General features: G+C 28.0%; 2 protein-coding genes across 4 annotated transcripts in view; one reads left to right on the forward strand and one right to left on the reverse strand.

Moving 5' to 3' along the window:
- The window catches only part of LOC105734980 (uncharacterized), a 61976-nt gene extending 47874 nt beyond the window's left edge, over positions 1 to 14102 (reverse strand). Inside the window, exon 1 of one of the 3 annotated variants that reach the window (XM_086913640.1) lies at positions 13686 to 14102. Coding sequence is in view for 2 of the 3 variants with exons in the window: in XM_086913638.1 (XP_086769764.1) it covers positions 6012 to 6100 (89 nt within the window). In the remaining variant the exon portion in view is untranslated. Of the gene's footprint in view, positions 1 to 3733; positions 4109 to 6011; positions 6162 to 13685 lie in introns of those variants that run through there. The other 2 variants (XM_086913638.1, XM_086913639.1) reach the window with 2 other exon arrangements.
- Positions 14103 to 14917: 815 nt separating this feature from the next.
- Positions 14918 to 18331, forward strand: Nup75 (nuclear pore complex protein Nup75). The gene is made up of 8 exons (XM_003690755.4): positions 14918 to 15089; positions 15392 to 15818; positions 15895 to 16274; positions 16461 to 16780; positions 16846 to 17063; positions 17152 to 17370; positions 17451 to 17550; positions 17617 to 18331. Exons 1-8 carry the CDS (start codon positions 15060 to 15062, stop codon positions 17825 to 17827), a joined length of 1905 nt encoding a protein of 634 aa, XP_003690803.1. The 5' UTR covers positions 14918 to 15059; the 3' UTR covers positions 17828 to 18331.
- The last annotated feature ends 468 nt before the right edge of the window (positions 18332 to 18799 follow it).

The raw sequence follows: 18799 nt of genomic DNA on the forward strand, positions 1-18799 counted from the left end.
TCGATATTATATAATAGATATCAGATTTAAAAAAATACGGAAACTTGAAAATTTTCACGGTTATTAAACAATATCTGTTATTATCGTTATCGTGGAGAGAGAGAGAGAGAGAGAGAGAGAGAGAGAGAGAAAAAGAGAGTGGAAATACAGCCGAGGAAATGAGATTTGCGCGACAAAGATGGCCGGCCGACGAACTCTATTCATCCGGAAAATTCAGATATAGGGGAACGGCAAGGCGAGTATCTGCACGAATCGATCATCTTTATTGCTCTCTATTTATTCCATATATTTGATCCGCGCCTCGACAATGGCCTATCGTCACGCGTTTCACGATTAAATGCCTTTCATTGTTGCTCTGCGGTCGATTGCGCAGATCGTGCAAAAATTTTCGAAAACGATCAAGCGTTCTACTAGGGGAAGAAAAATGAGAAAAACTCGTTGATTCTGTTCAAATTCGTTTTGGGATGTTTGATTGTGCAAATGTTTACATTTGGAAAATGTTATAATAATAGTTGTGATAAAATACGAGGCAGGTTTGTTTTCGATTCGATCACTGAATATTGAAAAATTCCTGATCGAGTCGTTTTGCAACACTCGCATTGATTCTCTTGCTTGAATTATCGTAGCCACATTTGTTTAGTATATAGAATCTCATATATTAATGAATTTTATAATTTTTATTAAATTGTCTTTTGCTAACAAAATAAAAATAGAAAATTGCACATTTTAAATTATTCAAACGCGTGTTTAATTAAAATTGAATTGTGTAATCATCCTATCTTCCTTATCTTCAGACGGTAATTTCAAAAAGAATCTTATTCGAGGGAAATTTTGATCTAAAATCAAAATTTTCCCTTAAACAAATTATCATAAATTGTGTCAATTGATACCAAAGTTTTAAACGCAAACTCAATATCAGTAATTGTTCCGAATCGCAAAAACAGCAAGAAGTTTCGAGGTTAGGTTAGGAACTCGAAACTTCCCGAGTTTCGAGCGTTCCATTCCTACCGTTAATAACAGCAGAATGAAGACAGAATTGGAATGTGCTAGAAGTTTAATAAAAAAAAAAATGCAGATGACACAACTCCATATAATATCTTAATGTCTATAATATCTCAAAACTACATACATTCGTGTGGGAGGAAATTATCGTGTGCTTTGTGAAATTTATATATGAGAATTCTTAGCTCGTAACTCTGAATAATCTTAAATATCTAAGCAATATACGTATGATTAAATATGAAAATGAACGAATATAATAATGATGAAACTCTTCTTTTAAAAAATTCGATATTATTAAATACATAAAATATAAAGATCGATTCAATTGACATTTCTGAATGAAAGGAGTTTAATTATATAATTTTTATTATACTCATTAATGATCATCAAAGAATATTGAAAGAAGATACTATCGATAAAGAATAAGTCTGAATGAAAACAATATATAATAATAAATTTGCAAGAAAAATTTTTTAGTTTTGTAAAATTGATATAAAAAAAAATAAACCGACCCAACCGATTTAATTCTTCATCTTGAAAAAATTTGCTACGAGCTGGCCATGTTATCAATGTTTATCCAAGCAAATTTCCACTTTGCACCTCTTTTACGGATGCTGAGCAAATATTATCCAAAAAACGAGCAACCGAGTCGAGAAACCGCTGAAACATGTTCTGAAACCAGCAGCTCGATAATGCTATCGTCGAGTAAATGCTTCATATATTATTTTTTTTAAAAAATAAAATATATCTCATAAAAGGAGTGATAAACATTTGATATTTAGAATAATATCTGGAATTTTATTTCGTTCAACAAACGTGTCGGAAAAATACCAATTCACACGATTTTGGCCGAGAAGAATTTCACGATTGTTCGAACGTTGGAAGAAACGTTGAAACAACGCTATTACAACCGTGAATTAATTATTATGCTAATAAAGGCGATTAAAGTGAACAAATGTTGATTTTCGTGGTTCCAATTCGTACGATAATCGTCAGTCCAAACAGGGACTCTCGAAATGTTGCACGCGGATTAATCAGAAATACAAATGGATAAAGTACGAAGATACAAATGTAAGAATAATTGATTAATCGCGTGGTGAAGTGTTCGTATTTACTGTGAAATGATATAACACTAATAACGCAATAATTGATTCGTCTTGTGCGCGTAATTGAATTAATTATTTATCGTTTTAATTATTCAAATATTAGGAAAAAGTATCTAATTCGATTAAATGTGAAATAGTCAAGTCATCTCGGCGAAATGATTGAATGATTTTCCAAAGAAACGAAAGTTTCGATAAATCGATAAAGAATATGAAAAAATAAATTCATGAAAAATTGTTGTAAAAAAATAAACAATACATGAATATATTAATAATTATCACGTTAAAAATTTTTTGTTTTTGTAATTGGAAAATCATTTTCAATCATCACGTTTCATCATCGATCGTTTGGTGAACATACCTTTCCAAGCTTAACGAATTAAAAGAGAGAGAGTGGAGATAGTCAAAAGTTGAAATCGGTACGGCTGCTTTCCGAATGTAAAATCCGAATTAATTCAACCCATTCGAGTAGATTCTCGACCTGGAAAAATTAAGAAAGAAGCAACGAATTTTCTTTTATACGCGCATCACTCTTTCACTTCCTTCTCTTCGGCCGAGCTGTGCATTTTTGTATGTACTTTGCTAATTTATCTGCCCTTCTTAAAATATCTAACATTTCGAAACGTAATTAATCGTGAAAGTTATTTAAAAGAAAATTTTATAACTTAAAAAAAAAAAAAATGAATTTTAAAGGAAATTTATATTTTCGTTTCATTATTTCGAATAAAACTTATTTTCAAAACGGTTCAACATTTATTGTACGTAAAATTAAATTAAATTACGTCTACGATAGGAAAAATAATACATCACATTTCATTGCGCAAAATAAATTAGGGAACTAAATCGCCAATTCCCTCGATACCGCTATGTTCGATTCGACGATGTTTGTAAATTCGCACTGAATGCGCTTAAATAAATGATATTATTTGCCTTCGCTGATCTATTTGCTGCGCAACAGTTGTCTTCGTAATGTAATTAAAGATTAAACCAAACTTACGGATTACCCTATCGTAGTCACTGTGAAATCGGCTTTATGACAAGAAAGTGAACCTATTCATCGGAAATGAGTAGCAGAGATCGCGTAACGTCGAAACGATTCAACAAGCAAGCTGCCTTTTGTCGTATTGAATTCACTCGAAGACACGAGTTTAATTCTGGAACTCGCTTTTTTTTCACTTGGCAAGCTATTCGATTCGTGGTTGCTGCGAGAAAGGATATGTACTTCAGAAAAACTACATTGATGAGCTGCCATTTAAACAAAATTCAATTAATTCATCGTCACTTAATTATTATTGTTACTTATAAGGTTAAGTGAGAATGATAAATGATTCTCAACTGTTGGATGAAATTTATGTTATTTGTGTGGTAAATTATTGACAAGTGGATATTCTGATATAATATTTTCATTAATTATCCATGTTAGATTAATCTATTATAATATTAAATACGATAACGTAATATTATTGAAAATATGTATGATATTCTAATGATTGTTCAGTAATTAAAATAGAATGGAATTCGCGTAATTTATTAAATAATTTATTATAAAGTGAAAGTTGAAATATTTAATATAACATTGATATTAATTATCCATATTATACTATAAGAAAATATCATGTTACACTAACCTTAAATATAAATCTACACCAAATCGATATGGTGCGCAACATAATAGAAAACACATGTAGATAAAAGGAAGCTTCCGTCCTTCAAGATGAAATAAACATTTCACTTTTTCAATTTTTCGTTTCTTCTTCTTTACGTCTATTCTTTACTATCCAATCCAATCCAATTTATTAAATATTCTATTCTTTGTTAAATATTACGTTGGTTATGATAAATTAACGACATTTAAATATTGGATATCTTACAAGATATAGATATGAAACGAAAAAATATTAAGACAAATGTAATTTTCGAAGGAAAATGTATGACTATGAAACACTGTAATTTGTTTAAAGACGACAGAACCGGTCAAATTGAGCAATTTCCGCGTGCCATCTTGAAACTTGGTTCGTTGAGCAGCTAATGACACGACATCTCGAGTCAAGATTATGAACTAAGGATATTATATAGAATAATAAGCTATTTATTGCAAAGAAGCGTATAGCACTTAAGAAGTACTTAGAAAGAGAAATATGATGGTTTTATTGAAATTTTTACTTTGTTTGAATATTTTATTTGAATATTTTTTGGGAAAAATTAATATTTTCTTCACAAGTTCTCACATATGAGTGACTGAGATAATAAATTCCAAATTTGAATACAAAATACAGAATATATCAATTAATATATTCTGCGAATGAGTCAAAATAAATTAAAAATTAATGTATAAAAATGTCTATTAAGGCTTATTTCTTATAAACAATTTAACAAGCTTGCATAAATAATAATAAAAAATAATCAAATACCGCCATCTCATATCTCCATTTGCTTGTGCAAACATCACACAACATACTCAATAAATAAACTTTGAATAATGTACACATCAATTTTTGTTTTATAATTTCTAAAATCAACCTTCCAAAGATATTAACACTCTTAGTAACACTTTTTGTCACACCAACTTTTGTATTTGTTTTAACTTCTAGAATCACCAACCATCCAAATGTGTCACGCAAATAATATAGCCTGTAAATATTCAGATGCAGATTAGAAATTTCGAGTCAAGAGTATTCGAGCCTCGCCTCAGAGTGAAAAAATTATTATTTAAAGATGAAATGAAAGACTGTTTTTAATAATAAGAGTTTTAAAAAAATCTTAGAGAGGTGATTAGACGAAAGAGAATTTACGATTTGTATCAGGAATATTTCGTGATGGACGGTGTGCACATGGCTCCTGTCACGAATAAAGCGATCACCACTGTATTATATCATAATATGTACCGCCCCTGACTAATAAAGAATAAATGGAAACATACGATGCAGTATATCGCCATTAATCTAGTCAGTTAAAACAAACAAGAGGGAGTTCGAAATTACATCCGATCTAACAGCATCGGAAAATAACGAAGACGTGACGAAACGTGGAGAATAATTTATCTTTGTATTTTGACAGCGAGGAAACGGTTGCATGCGGGGCAGCAATTTTATTTTCACCGCGAAGAAAACTCGACATAGCCGAGGCCGATCGCGCGCCAAATCGTTCCTTTCCTTGAACAAACAAATAATAAAGCGCAGAAAATCACGAACAAGGTAAAAATATCTCGAGAGAAGTTATTATGCGCGGATCGAGAAATTTTCATCGATAAAATTCTGTATCCGAGATTTGGAACAATGGAACAAATTCAATTTTTTTTTTTCGAGATACGAAAATTTTTGCACATTATTTTTGTATTTCGATTCAATAGGATTCTTTCAGGGTTAATGGGTCGAAAAATAACGAGATAACTGGAAAAATTGACGTAGAATAAGATAAGCATTTATTAGGTTGAAAATCATTTTATTTTATAAATAAAAAATCGCGATGGTTGAGAATCACTTATTTGTCGATAATTTATGCTCAATGTTTAAAATACATCGATCATATCAGATTTTTAAATTGTTAAAAGATTTTTCTTTGCTTCCACTCCACGTTAGAATTATCTTGTATTAACGTTTTACACGCAGGATTAAAAAAGAAAACAAGTGGAAACCTTATGTACGTGGAGATAAATACAAAAAAAAAAATGAATAAAGTCAGCCAAATGTAATTTTTGTATTTGTTTTAATTCCTAGAAAGATGTTTCTAACTATTAACACCTTGTATAAATACAAAAGGAATAAAAAATAAAATAAGTGAGATGTCTATTTATGCGTAATATTTATAATTGTAACTTTTACATTTGCTTTGATTTCTAAATAATCGCGAATATATCGATATCCTGTATAACAGAGTTAAAAAAAGAAGAATGAAACGTCTACTTACATGCCACAAGTATGAACAAAGTCGCCACCACCAAGTGTTATCGTGCCTCGTAGGTTGAACAACCCTCGACCCTTCTCATATTCGGCCATCGTGGCTTCGATATCCGCCGATATACGTCGAGAAAATTAGGTGCAACAAGCCACGCGCCAAGCCATCTATCCAACTCGAGTGAACTATCGAACGACCATCCGTGAGGATGAGCCAAAGCCAGAGAGACAGGGAGAAGGAAGAAAGTTTCCGAGCCATTGTCACGCGTATCCAAGAGGCCAGACGAAGACAAAGCCAGTTGAAAACTGTTGCTTCCGCTCTTGGAAGCGATCGTTGAAAGATAGATAAGCTCGAGTGGCTATTGATAATAATCGCCTCTCTTCTGGATCGTGCAAGACGATCGCGATAATTAAAAGTGAACGACAATGACGTAAAATGTCTATTGAAGTGTTTTCAGTTTTATTGGCGATAGATGAGGCGTTTTCTCGAGTATATTATGAATTCTTTCTTCTCCTCGAGAATGCATTTCCTATTGTGAACTGATGATGATATAGAGTATAGAGTTTCTTGGATTTTCCTTATGATCATTTTGTTGTCCAATTTTGTTGATTATTGGGTTGAAGAAAATTCAAGAGAAAAGAAAAATGAAAATCCACTGGTTCCCTTTGATATTTCAAGCTTCGCGTTTAAAATTTTTTAATCGCATTTAACATTCGCGAAATTTTATTTCAGATTCAGTTATTAACATTGAAAGAGATAAATTGATAAATTTGACAGGTCAACAGGAAAAATAATATAGAAATCTCTGTCATGCAAGGAGATTAAAATTTTGAATTTAACATACTAAAATAATGGATTCGTAGTGTCAATTAATCTATAAGAAATAATAAAGAATATATTCTATTTTAAATTTTATCTAATTCGTGGAATAAATCAAACAGTGATGAAATAAGTATGAACTTGAATAAGAGTTAAAAGTAAATTTTTAAAATATTTCTTCGAATAAATAAAAATAAGTCGTGTCTAGAATCTGGAGCAAATGCAAATTTGAAAAATTTGCCAAAAATTAAAATAAAAACATATAAACTTAACAACTATTACTCATATAAAAATATATGATATTTTTACATAAAATTATTTCTTCTTTAACATTAAATCGAAGATTTTTATCAAAAATTTTTTTCTTTTTCCTTTAAAGTTGGTAAAAATATATCCATAAAATCTTCATTTCCTGTTACTGTTGAAACGTTGTTTTTATTATCCTCCACGTGGTTCCAGATCGGTGAACGTTTGCGCGATATCCTCGACCCGGCTTCAATTCTTGGCAACATAACGCCGCGTCGGCTGTAAAACACGAGTCGCTCGTAAAAACGAGTCGAAATCGCGCAGAGTGATCTCTCACGTGCGGTAAAACAACAAAATTCGCTTTTAGCATGAGGATAACAAACGTCTGGCGTTCCACATCGGTGTTTTCTTTCTAACGCACACAATATCGACATTTTTAAAAAGATTCGAGTCTTAAGCATTCGATATTGAAACCGATGACTTTATACGAAAAATAAAAAAAAAAAAACATATTTTCAAGCTTAATTTGTCATTAATTGAAAGCAAAATTATAATGAGTTTAATTGTTTTTTTTAATTTTGAATCTTCTATCACTATATTCGTTAAAAAACTATAATCCATTTCTGAAGGACGAAAGAATATCAATTTTTTCAATAAGAATTAATGAAAAAAAAAATCGATTCTCAGTCTCAAATAAATAAAATTCTAAACAGAAATCTAACTTTTGTTGAAAAGTTTTGTGATTCATGCAAAAAGAAACTTTTGATTACGAATATTGAATTTTCGAACGAATATCGATTTTTTTTTTTTAAAAAAATGTGACAAATATTGAAGTTGACAAATGTAGAGAACAAATATAATTCCATTTACAATTAACGTATCAATATATAACTGATCCAACTGGTTTACATTTTCGTATAGAGTTACACGGTATTTTTCATCAAAATCACGAGGCATCCACGTTTACTTGGCACCATATTTCGTAATTCCTTAGAGGTTGGTCGCACGAACTTCCGTCCGCGAACAAGATTCCCCCCCTCTTTTTGCTATTATGCAAATCCTGATCGCCGCTTATTTTTCGTTATTTTCAGACTGGCGAGCCGCCAATCCTTTTTGCCCGTCATTGTACTACCTCTTGAAAGACAGATGCATACCTTTCGATTTGCATTAATCGTCTTCGATATACGACGTTCTTCCATACTCTTTGTGCAATATCTTTTACTTCGTGCATCAGTGAGCAGCAAAGAAAAATTCGAACTTGCAATTTATGTGAATATTAATACGTTTTTAGATATGGATAATATCATTTTGAGAAAATTACGTAGACCCTTTGTATACTTTTAAGTACTCAAAGTAAAGTAAAAATTTGTACACATGAATATTAATATTCTTAGTATTTTTTTTTCTTTTTGCGATATGGATAACATCGTTTTGAGAAAATATCATGTAATTTGAGAAATTTTTGAAAATATCTTTGCTATTTTTATATTAAAAAAAAGTTTAAAGTTGTCGTATATGTGTATAAATGTACTTTCAATGTATCTTTTTTTTTTTTTGCGATATCAATAATATTATTTTATGGAAATATTGATCTTGTGGTAAAAAATTTTTACAATTCAGATAACTGTCAGATCTTTTGATCTATATTTAATTCAATCGATTTTATCCATAGTGTCTAAGTCTAAAACCTTCGAATCTTTTCTTTTTCTGCATAATTTAATCTAAAGGAATAAAAGGCTAAAAATTTTCAATTTCTGAATCTTTGGGGAAAACTTTCATAAAATTGAAGTTTTCAAAGAAAATCGATACATCCACAACTCGTTTATTCATTAGTTCGTTATTTCTGGTTGAGAAATAATTCATGAATTATAACTTTAATCCCTATTTAATTAATTTAATTAGAAAGAATTATATGCATCATTTTTAATAAATCGTTCTTAATTAATGCAATACAATATTCAAATTATTATCGTATACTAGAAAAATTAAAATTGGAATTCTCAATTTTGATTTTTGATAGCAAATTAAATCGTACAAAATACGAAAATAATGCAGAAGAAGAAACGAATAAAAAAATAAAAATCTCATTTTTGACGGGAAAGGAAGCTCGAACAAGCTATTGCTTTTAACGTGAAATTACATAGTGTGCTTGTTTATTTATGGATGATTCACAAGTTGAATTTCGCGAAGGAGAATTCTATTCCAATAAAAATAGAAATTGGGGAAGAGATCGGTATTTTTCGAATCAACGATAAATATACTGTCTCTGATTTTTTTATTAACTCGTATATCTTGTTACATCGTCTTGGAGATAGAGAATTGCACAAACAATCTCGAAAATGATATACTAAAATCATTCAGAATCGCACATATGCGACAACATAAATAAGTCTGACACGCTCTAAACTTTTCTTTCGTTTTGCTTCACAAGACAGATGCAAAAAAATATATCGAGCAGGTTTTATTGGACGAAACTTTTTTTTTTTTTTTTTTTTTTAATGAAAAATAATGGAATCTCTAATGTATTCATTATTAATTTCAAAGACAATTATGGAATCGATTAATTTTTATTTTTCTATCAAAATTAATTGAAAAAGGAATAACCGATTCTTCGAGCCTAAAAAAAAAAAAAAAAAAAAAAGATTTAAGTTGAAAAATTTAATTTTTGTCGGAAGATGAATCGTGCAACAAGAAATTTTTGACGATGAATATCGAGTGTACGTTTCATAATATTTTTCAATTCCACATTACAATTATAAAATATTTTCCTATTTTAAAATTCAAATTAATTTAATGGATGTCCTTTTTCGACTCTTTCAACGCACCACTTTAATTACAACGATTGAACATATGATACAGATCACCCATCCTTTTAATATACGGATAGCTCGCTCGTAATCATGCGTGTTCCCGGGATTCACGTAATTCTCCATCTGTATGAAAATTCGTATAGCGCTGAGAGAGAGAGAGAGAGAGAGAGAGAGAGAGAGAGAGAGAGAGAGAGGTGAATGTGGGTCATGCGAATAACCTTTTGGATTGGCAGCAATCGTTCCGCTCCTTCAAAATCGATCGCGCTTCTCTATCAACGACAGATGAGCGTGAGTTTGAAATCGGCTATCTTGAAATACGCGTAATACGCGCCGAAAATTCGTGATTTGTATGCGTTTGTGAAAGCACGATAATTGGTTTTCATCTCGACGAATTTTCACGCAAAACAAAATTGGTCGACACGTTTTACTTTTATGTAATAAAGAATAAACGTTATCGATACACACGGTTCGTAATTATTCGTAATTTTTGAAAGATTGGAAAAAAATCACGTGTAAACTTTGAAACTACTGCAGATGTGCGAGCAAATAGAATTCCGCATTAACCAAACGATTTAAAGCTCCCCATTTCTCGATCTTGTTTTATTTTTACGAAATTATTTATGAAATTACGTATTTCAACATTCCCTTCAATGTCTTTTTAACACGCGATGCTTCATTCGTCGCACAATTGTTTGTTCCAGGATGAAATATCCATTCCAAATCTATAAAACTCCTTTATATTCGTCGCAATGTATACGAGGGGAAAAAATTTTCAAAGCGATTCATCGGTTCTATTCCATTTCAATTTCGTTTTTTTTTTTATATCGATGCCAATTTTTACCACGCCAACATTCAACGTATGTTCTCCAATTTCGAAACACGATTTCTATTATGCGCGGTATATTTTTTTTTTTTTTTTGATATTCGATACTCGATTACTCGAAACGTATAGAAGGATGCAAAATTTGCAAAGTGTGCTCTAGAGATGCTTAAAAACAGTCGATATTTTTTTAATATTCGATATCATTTATTCAACGTCGAAATGTTTATTCGAATTTTTTACTCGATTTATTCAAAGAGATGCAAAATCTTTACATATAGTGTATTCTAGCGGGAAAGTAGTTAAAACGGTCGATAACTATTTGTATATTTTTTTAATATTCGATAAACTATTTATTCAAAAGATTGCAAAAAATCTTTGCATTCGAAGTAAAATGTATTCTAGGAGAAAGATGCTTTAAAGCAATCGGTAAACTCGACTATATTCGAGACATTTTCCCGCTCGTTTTTATTGCTGGATTCATCGCGTTCCATCCCGTCGATACATCTCACAGAAGCGTATACCAATCCACAATTGACAAAGAATACATGAAACGGTAGACCAAAAGTGGTTCGTGTCACGGCTAAAAGTACCGAGAAGGAGAAACACTCGATCGAAAGAATAATGCGAAATAATGTGCGCTGAACCTTCCATATTTTTCGTTTCGACAATAAGCATTTCATTTACACGAGCGATCGTAAATTTTATTTTCTCGAGATAGAATAAATAGAAATAAATGTTTAGTATCCGCTCAGCCGAAATTTTTACTTCAAATTTATCATTTCGGGATTTTTTTGGATCATTGAAACCGAAAATCATGGACATTTTTCACGGAAATGAATGATTTTTAAATAAATAAAAAATAATTTTCGAAATAAATCTCGAGAATAATATTATTACGGTTGATGTAAATCCTTCGTCGTAATGTTTAAATGCGTCTGAATAATTCGTTAGTTTATAATGTTTGTAATTTAATTTAACCATTGCTAATTCAATTAAAAGTTATTTTATTTTTTAAATTGTTTTACAAATTTTTCATCGGCTTATGTTGAAAGCATTCAAGATATTTTAAAAATAAAATGATTATTATTTTCGAATTCAGCGACCCAAAAAAATTTAAATCAAAATTTAGCTTGAACGATACTACAATATATGCAAATGTTTTTATCCCTTCGAATGAATTTGCGAATAAAATGGAAATTATAAGAAATAATATTTCAATTATATTTTATTTAGTTAAATTTCAATTTATACGAAATTTGTCATTTTGTATTTACTACTTTGAAGAGTGGAATCTAAAAATATATTTAGATGGATAAGATAAAATAAAATTAAAAAATTTATAAAATAATAAATCAATCATTTAAAGTTTAATAAATTATAATTGGCCGTAAAATTGGAAGATTATTTTTATTGCAACTATCTAAATCCAATTAAAAACTCATATTACATTCAAAAAAGAAGTTATCAATCGTTCGACGAAACAAAGAAAAAAATATAAAATATCATTTTCATTCGCCATGATCAGTCATCGACCGAAGTACTTAAATACATTATAGTGTTTATATTCACGTATTTATTACAGAGATCTTTAACCTGCCCTTTGCTTTAATCTGAAGAAAGGGAATAAAGGGAAGACTGCTTGATGAAGAGCAATTTCATCTTCTCGTTGCGTCAGAATACGATTGAGATTTATTTACATTAAACAGCAAAAAAATAAGAATATGTTATTGTTAATAATAACCAAATAGCCTATAAAATACTTTCTTTTCTTTTCATAATTATATATAAATATATTTTTGATAAAGTATAATCTTATGTTAGATTAGTTTTTATAAGAAAAATTGAATTTTTAATAATTAAATTAATTTTAATCATTGTAAATATATAATTTAACTTTTTAGTAATTTAATTGGATCGTAAAAATAAAAAAAAATATAGAAAATTTAAAAAATATTTTACTATTTTTACATAAATTAATATTTTATGAATTAACTATTACGATCTAAAAATATTTACAATCAAGATAGCAATGATTTCTGCCTAATTTTCAATCTCTACAATGATAACACATAAACCTATTTCATTTAATTAGTTCCATTCTACGAAGCGTATTGACGGATATTCTCTGTCTGCGGTTTATACACTGTTTTTGCATACTCTTTCTTGCGTATTCGAACTCTACAAACATAACCTGTTGCGAAAATCCATATACTACACATACCAATGCTTTTCTATACAAACGCAAGCTGGCAAACAAATTTGACCTATAATATAATATAATCAACTAGTAAAAACAGAACGTAAAATGGAAAGAATATTTTTGAATAAGGAAAATACGGAAAATATATATATTATAAAATATATATATATATATAATCTTATATAGATTCACTTCAAACAAATATATACATTTCCTATTGATTAAATAAAATTCTTATTAATATCAAAAAAAAGATTAAATAAAAATGTGATAAAATAAGAAGATATGTATCTGATCATTGAAATCATGATATGATCATGATATTTACAATCAATAAGTTAAAAATATTAAAAATTCGTAATTAAATTTGTGTTTCAGATACTCAACGAAAGATGAAAAGAAAGGGACATACATACTGCGCCATATATAATCGACAACACACTATGATAAATTTTACGTAAAACGCTAACATAATTTTTAAAAATTCACAAGACCGTATCTTCTATTTATAATTGTTTAGTATTTTAATATTAGTTTCTTTATCCATTATTTCCAAAAATTCAATTCGACAAAATTCATATTGTCAATTTTGACAAAATTTTGTATATATATGATTTAATGAATGATTTTTAACGTTCGTTTATCTATATATTCGCGAACAAGCAAAAAGATTTAAAAAAGCCGGTATAGCAAGGTAAATAGCGAAGCGATTAAATCGTAAATTCTTCTGATAGTTACTCAACAAACAAATAAAAATATGAGAAAACTATATTTATATGACCACATACCTGATTTTTCTCAAGCTTCAGCTTTTGTGGAGAAATAATTCAACGAACGAACGGTGCCGATGTTTCACGCCATGGATCCCTTCTGCAAAATGCTTCACTCACAAGCCGTGTGACACAGGAAAAAAGATATCACCTCTTTCTCCTCTTCTGTTTAAGCCAATTTTCCAGACAACTGGCCTCACTATTGAGATCGTTACATTTTCGCGTGCGAGATTCTATATTTATGATTTTTCGATGCGGCGTCTCTGCTACTTGTAGAAATGGTACGTGGCGACCCGGCCGGACGCGAACGAGACCCACTTCTCTCTTTCTTCCTTCTTTTTCTTTTTCGCTACTAGAGACGCGCACACTCCAGTATGAAAGCTCGTTGACGAGTAAAAGCCCAACCGCGGCTTCGATGATCGAGCCAGGATACACCTTTCGAAAGCACCGCGCAAGCTCAGACTGTTCGTATGGAATCTGGTCCCCATAGTCGTGTTAAGGGTCGTGTTTTCTCGGCTATGTTCGGCCACCAATGGTAAACTCGACCTGCAAAACGTTTCGCATGAGTAGGGCAGACTTGTGCTTTGTTATGATTACACATTGACGCAAAGAAAAAGAAAAATGTTATGGGATACTTTTAGAAATTCTCAAGAAATCCATAACAAGAATATGATATTAATAGTATTACAATCGTATTATCCTAAAAATTGCATTTTGACAAAATTGCTAATTTGTAAATAGAATTTATGATTATGAATAATATGTAATACGGTCTATTAGATATAAATGTTCATTTGCATTTGATATTTGAATAATGAATATTAGATTAATTTGATATATTTGATATTGATATATTTGATGTGATATATAATTTATTTAAGTACAATGATTCGATGATATATCAAATTAAATTTATATATTTGAAATAATAACAGGAAAGATATTGATTTTTTACAAAATTAATTGAATGAAGGATTTTAATAATACGATAGCTTCATATAAAATCTAATTTATTCTTATTTGAAAAAAGAAAAATATGAATAACAAAAACTATAATTATTAATTACTAGATAAAATAAATAAAGATTGAATTATTATAAATTAGAAACTTTATATTATATTTCTGAAGTAAATTGAAATTTTTTTAATAACGGCATTAGAGTATGTATGTTTCGATAAAACATTTCGATATTATTAATAGTATCTTTCGAGTATCGATATGATATCGATAGAATTGCGATATATCGATTGCTTCATAATCAAATATAGTTATCGATAATACTGTGTATTTAATCTATTAGAATATATAAAGTTAACTGGGAATGTAAAAATTGATGTGCATATTATTATATAATAAAATATATTTGAAATAAATTTTCTATATTATCAAATATGGACGAAATCGATAATCCTCCAACTGTAGTAAGCAATAAAACATAGTGTTATGTTAATTTATACTTAACCTATATTCTCTTTAATATTATTTAATTTTTATTATTTTCAAAAATAAAATCATGTCATAAATTGCAAACAATATTTTTTATAAAAAAGAGACATGATAATATTTTTATAATTCTATTTTATATTTTGATTATTATACAAATATATTTAAATTAAACTATATCATTATATCCGATACAGTTTCTTAATTAAATAATAAATAAATACAATAATTTATATTATATTTTTAAAAATATATTTAAAAAAATATTTTTTATTTCTAGGATATTCCAAATGTTTCTAAAGATCATCTTATTGCTGGAAGATGGATAAATAGTAGTAGAATCAGTATATATACTACTAAAATTACAAAAGAAAAAAGTTCAAAGAAATATGACTCAACAGTACATATGTTAAAACCAGAAGTAATTTTATTTTCACCACAATTACGTAAACTAGTAAATGAAAGTAATGGTGTCTTTTTATCCATTAAAAAACTTAAATCTTTTTCTGGGGATATTAGACTTGAACTTTTGAAACACAGTAAACAATACAGATCTATTTTGAGAGCATGTATAGAGAGTTTGCAAGATATATGTGGAAAATGTCTTTCTGAAAAGAGAGAATCACTAGAAAATTTCTTGACCATTTTTTATCAAATAGAATGTGTATGGCACTTAGTTGAAATTCTTTACGTAGATGTCATACCAGGTAAATTATATTAAAAATAAAAAATGTGTAACATATTTATATCAAAAAATTCTAATATATAATATTTTGAATTTAGGTGATGTAGTTTTACCACAATTGTTAGAATGGATTAGATTTCATTTTCCATCTAGAGAACTTATAGCAGTTAAAATATTAGCTCAAAAAACTATTGGTGCTGATTTGGAATATCCAAATTATTGGGAAGTTGTAATAGGTTGTGCATTACATGGAAAATTAGATTTAGTAAGAGCTTTATTAGCATTACATAGTAAAGCAGATCATCCTGCTTTTGTAATGGCAGAAAATGCTCTTAAAACTATGCCTGTGTATAATGTATATGGTGGTTACTCTATAAATGAATTTACTTTATGTTGGAAACATTGGCAATTAGATTTATGTTCAAATTTAAATAGTAAAGCTTTTGTTATTGATACTAATTTAGAAATGGTTATGAAGGTATTTATACATATAATATATTATAATATATAATATTAAAATGCATATATATTTATGAATAAAATTCTCAATAGTTATTTTCAGATATATTTATACTCTTATAATATTTATAAATATAATAAAATAATAAATTTAAAAAAAATAAAATAATAAATTTAATAAAATTATTAAAAACATTTAATATAGTTAATTGCAGGAGAACAAGATATACTGTGGCAATTTTCACAATATACAGATGCTTGGTACGAATTGTTGGCAGCAAAATTATTTTATACTTCTCCATGTTGTAAACAACCTGAGCTTTCTCATCATGCTAATAATATTTCTAAAAGATGGCAAGCTAATAGACCTTCTGATAATGCTATACGTGCTTTGATGGAAAGTAACTTACATCTTGTTATTAAAGAAATACAATATATGGGAGATAATGGATGGTTCGCTGCTCATTTGGTAGATTTATTGTATATCTGTGGGAAGCTTAAAATATTAGATGAAGATCAAATAGAGTAAGTTATTTTATAATTTATATTATATTTAATAAATCTTGATAAAATAACTTTTATTTTTTAAGAGTCAGTAATCAACTTCATGAATCTCTTATATTGGAATATGGTAACACATTAATGGGACATCATTCTTTATGGCAATGTGGTGCAAGTTATTTGATACATTGTCCTATTCAAGGCTTGGCTAGATTAGAGATATTGTTACAATCATTACCAATGGGGTCAGAAGCAAGAGTAAATAAGATTCTAGACATAGCACGAGATAATAAAATGAATCATATAGGTTAGTATTATTTTTAAAAGTATTATTTAATCTAATATAAAATATATATATATTGGTTATTTAAAAAATATATATATTTTTTTTTTAGTCACTAGTATTTGTAAAATTCAAGGACTAAAATCTATGAAACAAGGAAGATTAGGAAATGCACTTGCATGGGCTTTAAAAGCTCAAGATAGTATTTTTATAACATATATTGCAGATCAGTTTTTAAAACGTTATGTAGAATATGGAAAATTGGATTGTCGTGATCTATTAGAAAATTTAGGTTTTTGTATGATGGCTAGTGATAGGCTAACATTTTTAGGTAAATCAATTTTAAAATATTAAAATTATAAGCAACTTTTAAGAATGTCTATTATAATTTTTATTATTTTTTATAATTAGGAAAATATTGTGAATTTCATCAAATGTATGGTATTGGAGAATTTAAAGAAGCAGCAAGTTTATTAGTGTCTCTTTTGGTTTCAAATTTAACACCGAAATAGTAGGTTTTAAATATAAATATTTTTAAATTTAAATTAAAAGCTATATTTGAGAATATTTGTTTCAGTTTTTGGTCGATACTTTTATCAGATGCTATTCCATTATTGGAAGCCAAGGATGTAATTTTGTCTTCCAATGATTGTTATGAATTATTACGATGTGTAGAAGCGCATGGCGATGATCCGAAATTTCAAAATGAAATTGATATCTTCCGATTAGCTGTTGCTAGAAATCTAGCACGAGCATTGAGTCTTGAAGGCTGTCAAATGAAACATTAAAATGTTTATTATCAATTTATAATGTAAGAATTTTCTAATTTTTTAATTAAAAAATCTTCGTATATAATCTTAGTATATCCATTAAAGCACAAATACACATATATCTTTTTTATGTATATATATTGATTTAAAAATTTCTAACTATATATATTTTATTATCATTAATATATATTCAAATATAAAAATTTTGAATACTTACAAGATATGCACATAAAAATTTATTAGTTATAATACATATAATATTGAGACCAAGGTCTATTTATATTTATAATTAATAATTAAAATTTTTCAATTAAAAATTAAATAAAAAAAATTAGATTTTACATACATTTTTTAAGATAAATGTAACATTAAATAATATTTATAAATTATACATTATAATGAAAATTTTTTATTTTTTGATAATTTTTCCACAATGTATTCTTAGCAAATATATTAAAATTTTAATATTTGTTATTATAATCTTTTAACATAAATAAATTTTTACACACATTTAAATATTTATTACAATGTTTTTTATTTTTAAATTAAAATATATTAATTTTTTAAAAAAAATATATAATTTTAAAAATATATAAAATATATTATTATAAACAATTAATCAAAAAAATTGTTTACTCCATTTATAATTAAATCTAAAATGAAATATTTTTGTAATATAACATCAGTAATATCATATTATAATAAAATCAAATGAAGAGAAAGGTCAGTAATCACATTATGTAATGAGAAAGATAATATTACAGACAAGAAATAACATAGATCTATCATTTAATTTTATAACTATTGTAAATAATTATAATTATTTTTATATCTATTATTTTTAAAAAATTTTTTCTTTAAAAAAATTCAAAATAAAACATTTTATAAATTTATTTAATGAAAATATCATTGCATTTTTTAAAATTAACATGAAATGAAAAATAAATGCAAAATGAACAAATTTATGTAAGTATGTAAATGTATTTCTTA

Source organism: Apis florea, unplaced genomic scaffold, assembly GCF_048593485.1.
Source record: "Apis florea isolate Af1SG1 unplaced genomic scaffold, ASM4859348v1 contig_3496_pilon, whole genome shotgun sequence".
In the NCBI taxonomy this organism is placed as follows: domain Eukaryota; kingdom Metazoa; phylum Arthropoda; class Insecta; order Hymenoptera; family Apidae; genus Apis; species Apis florea.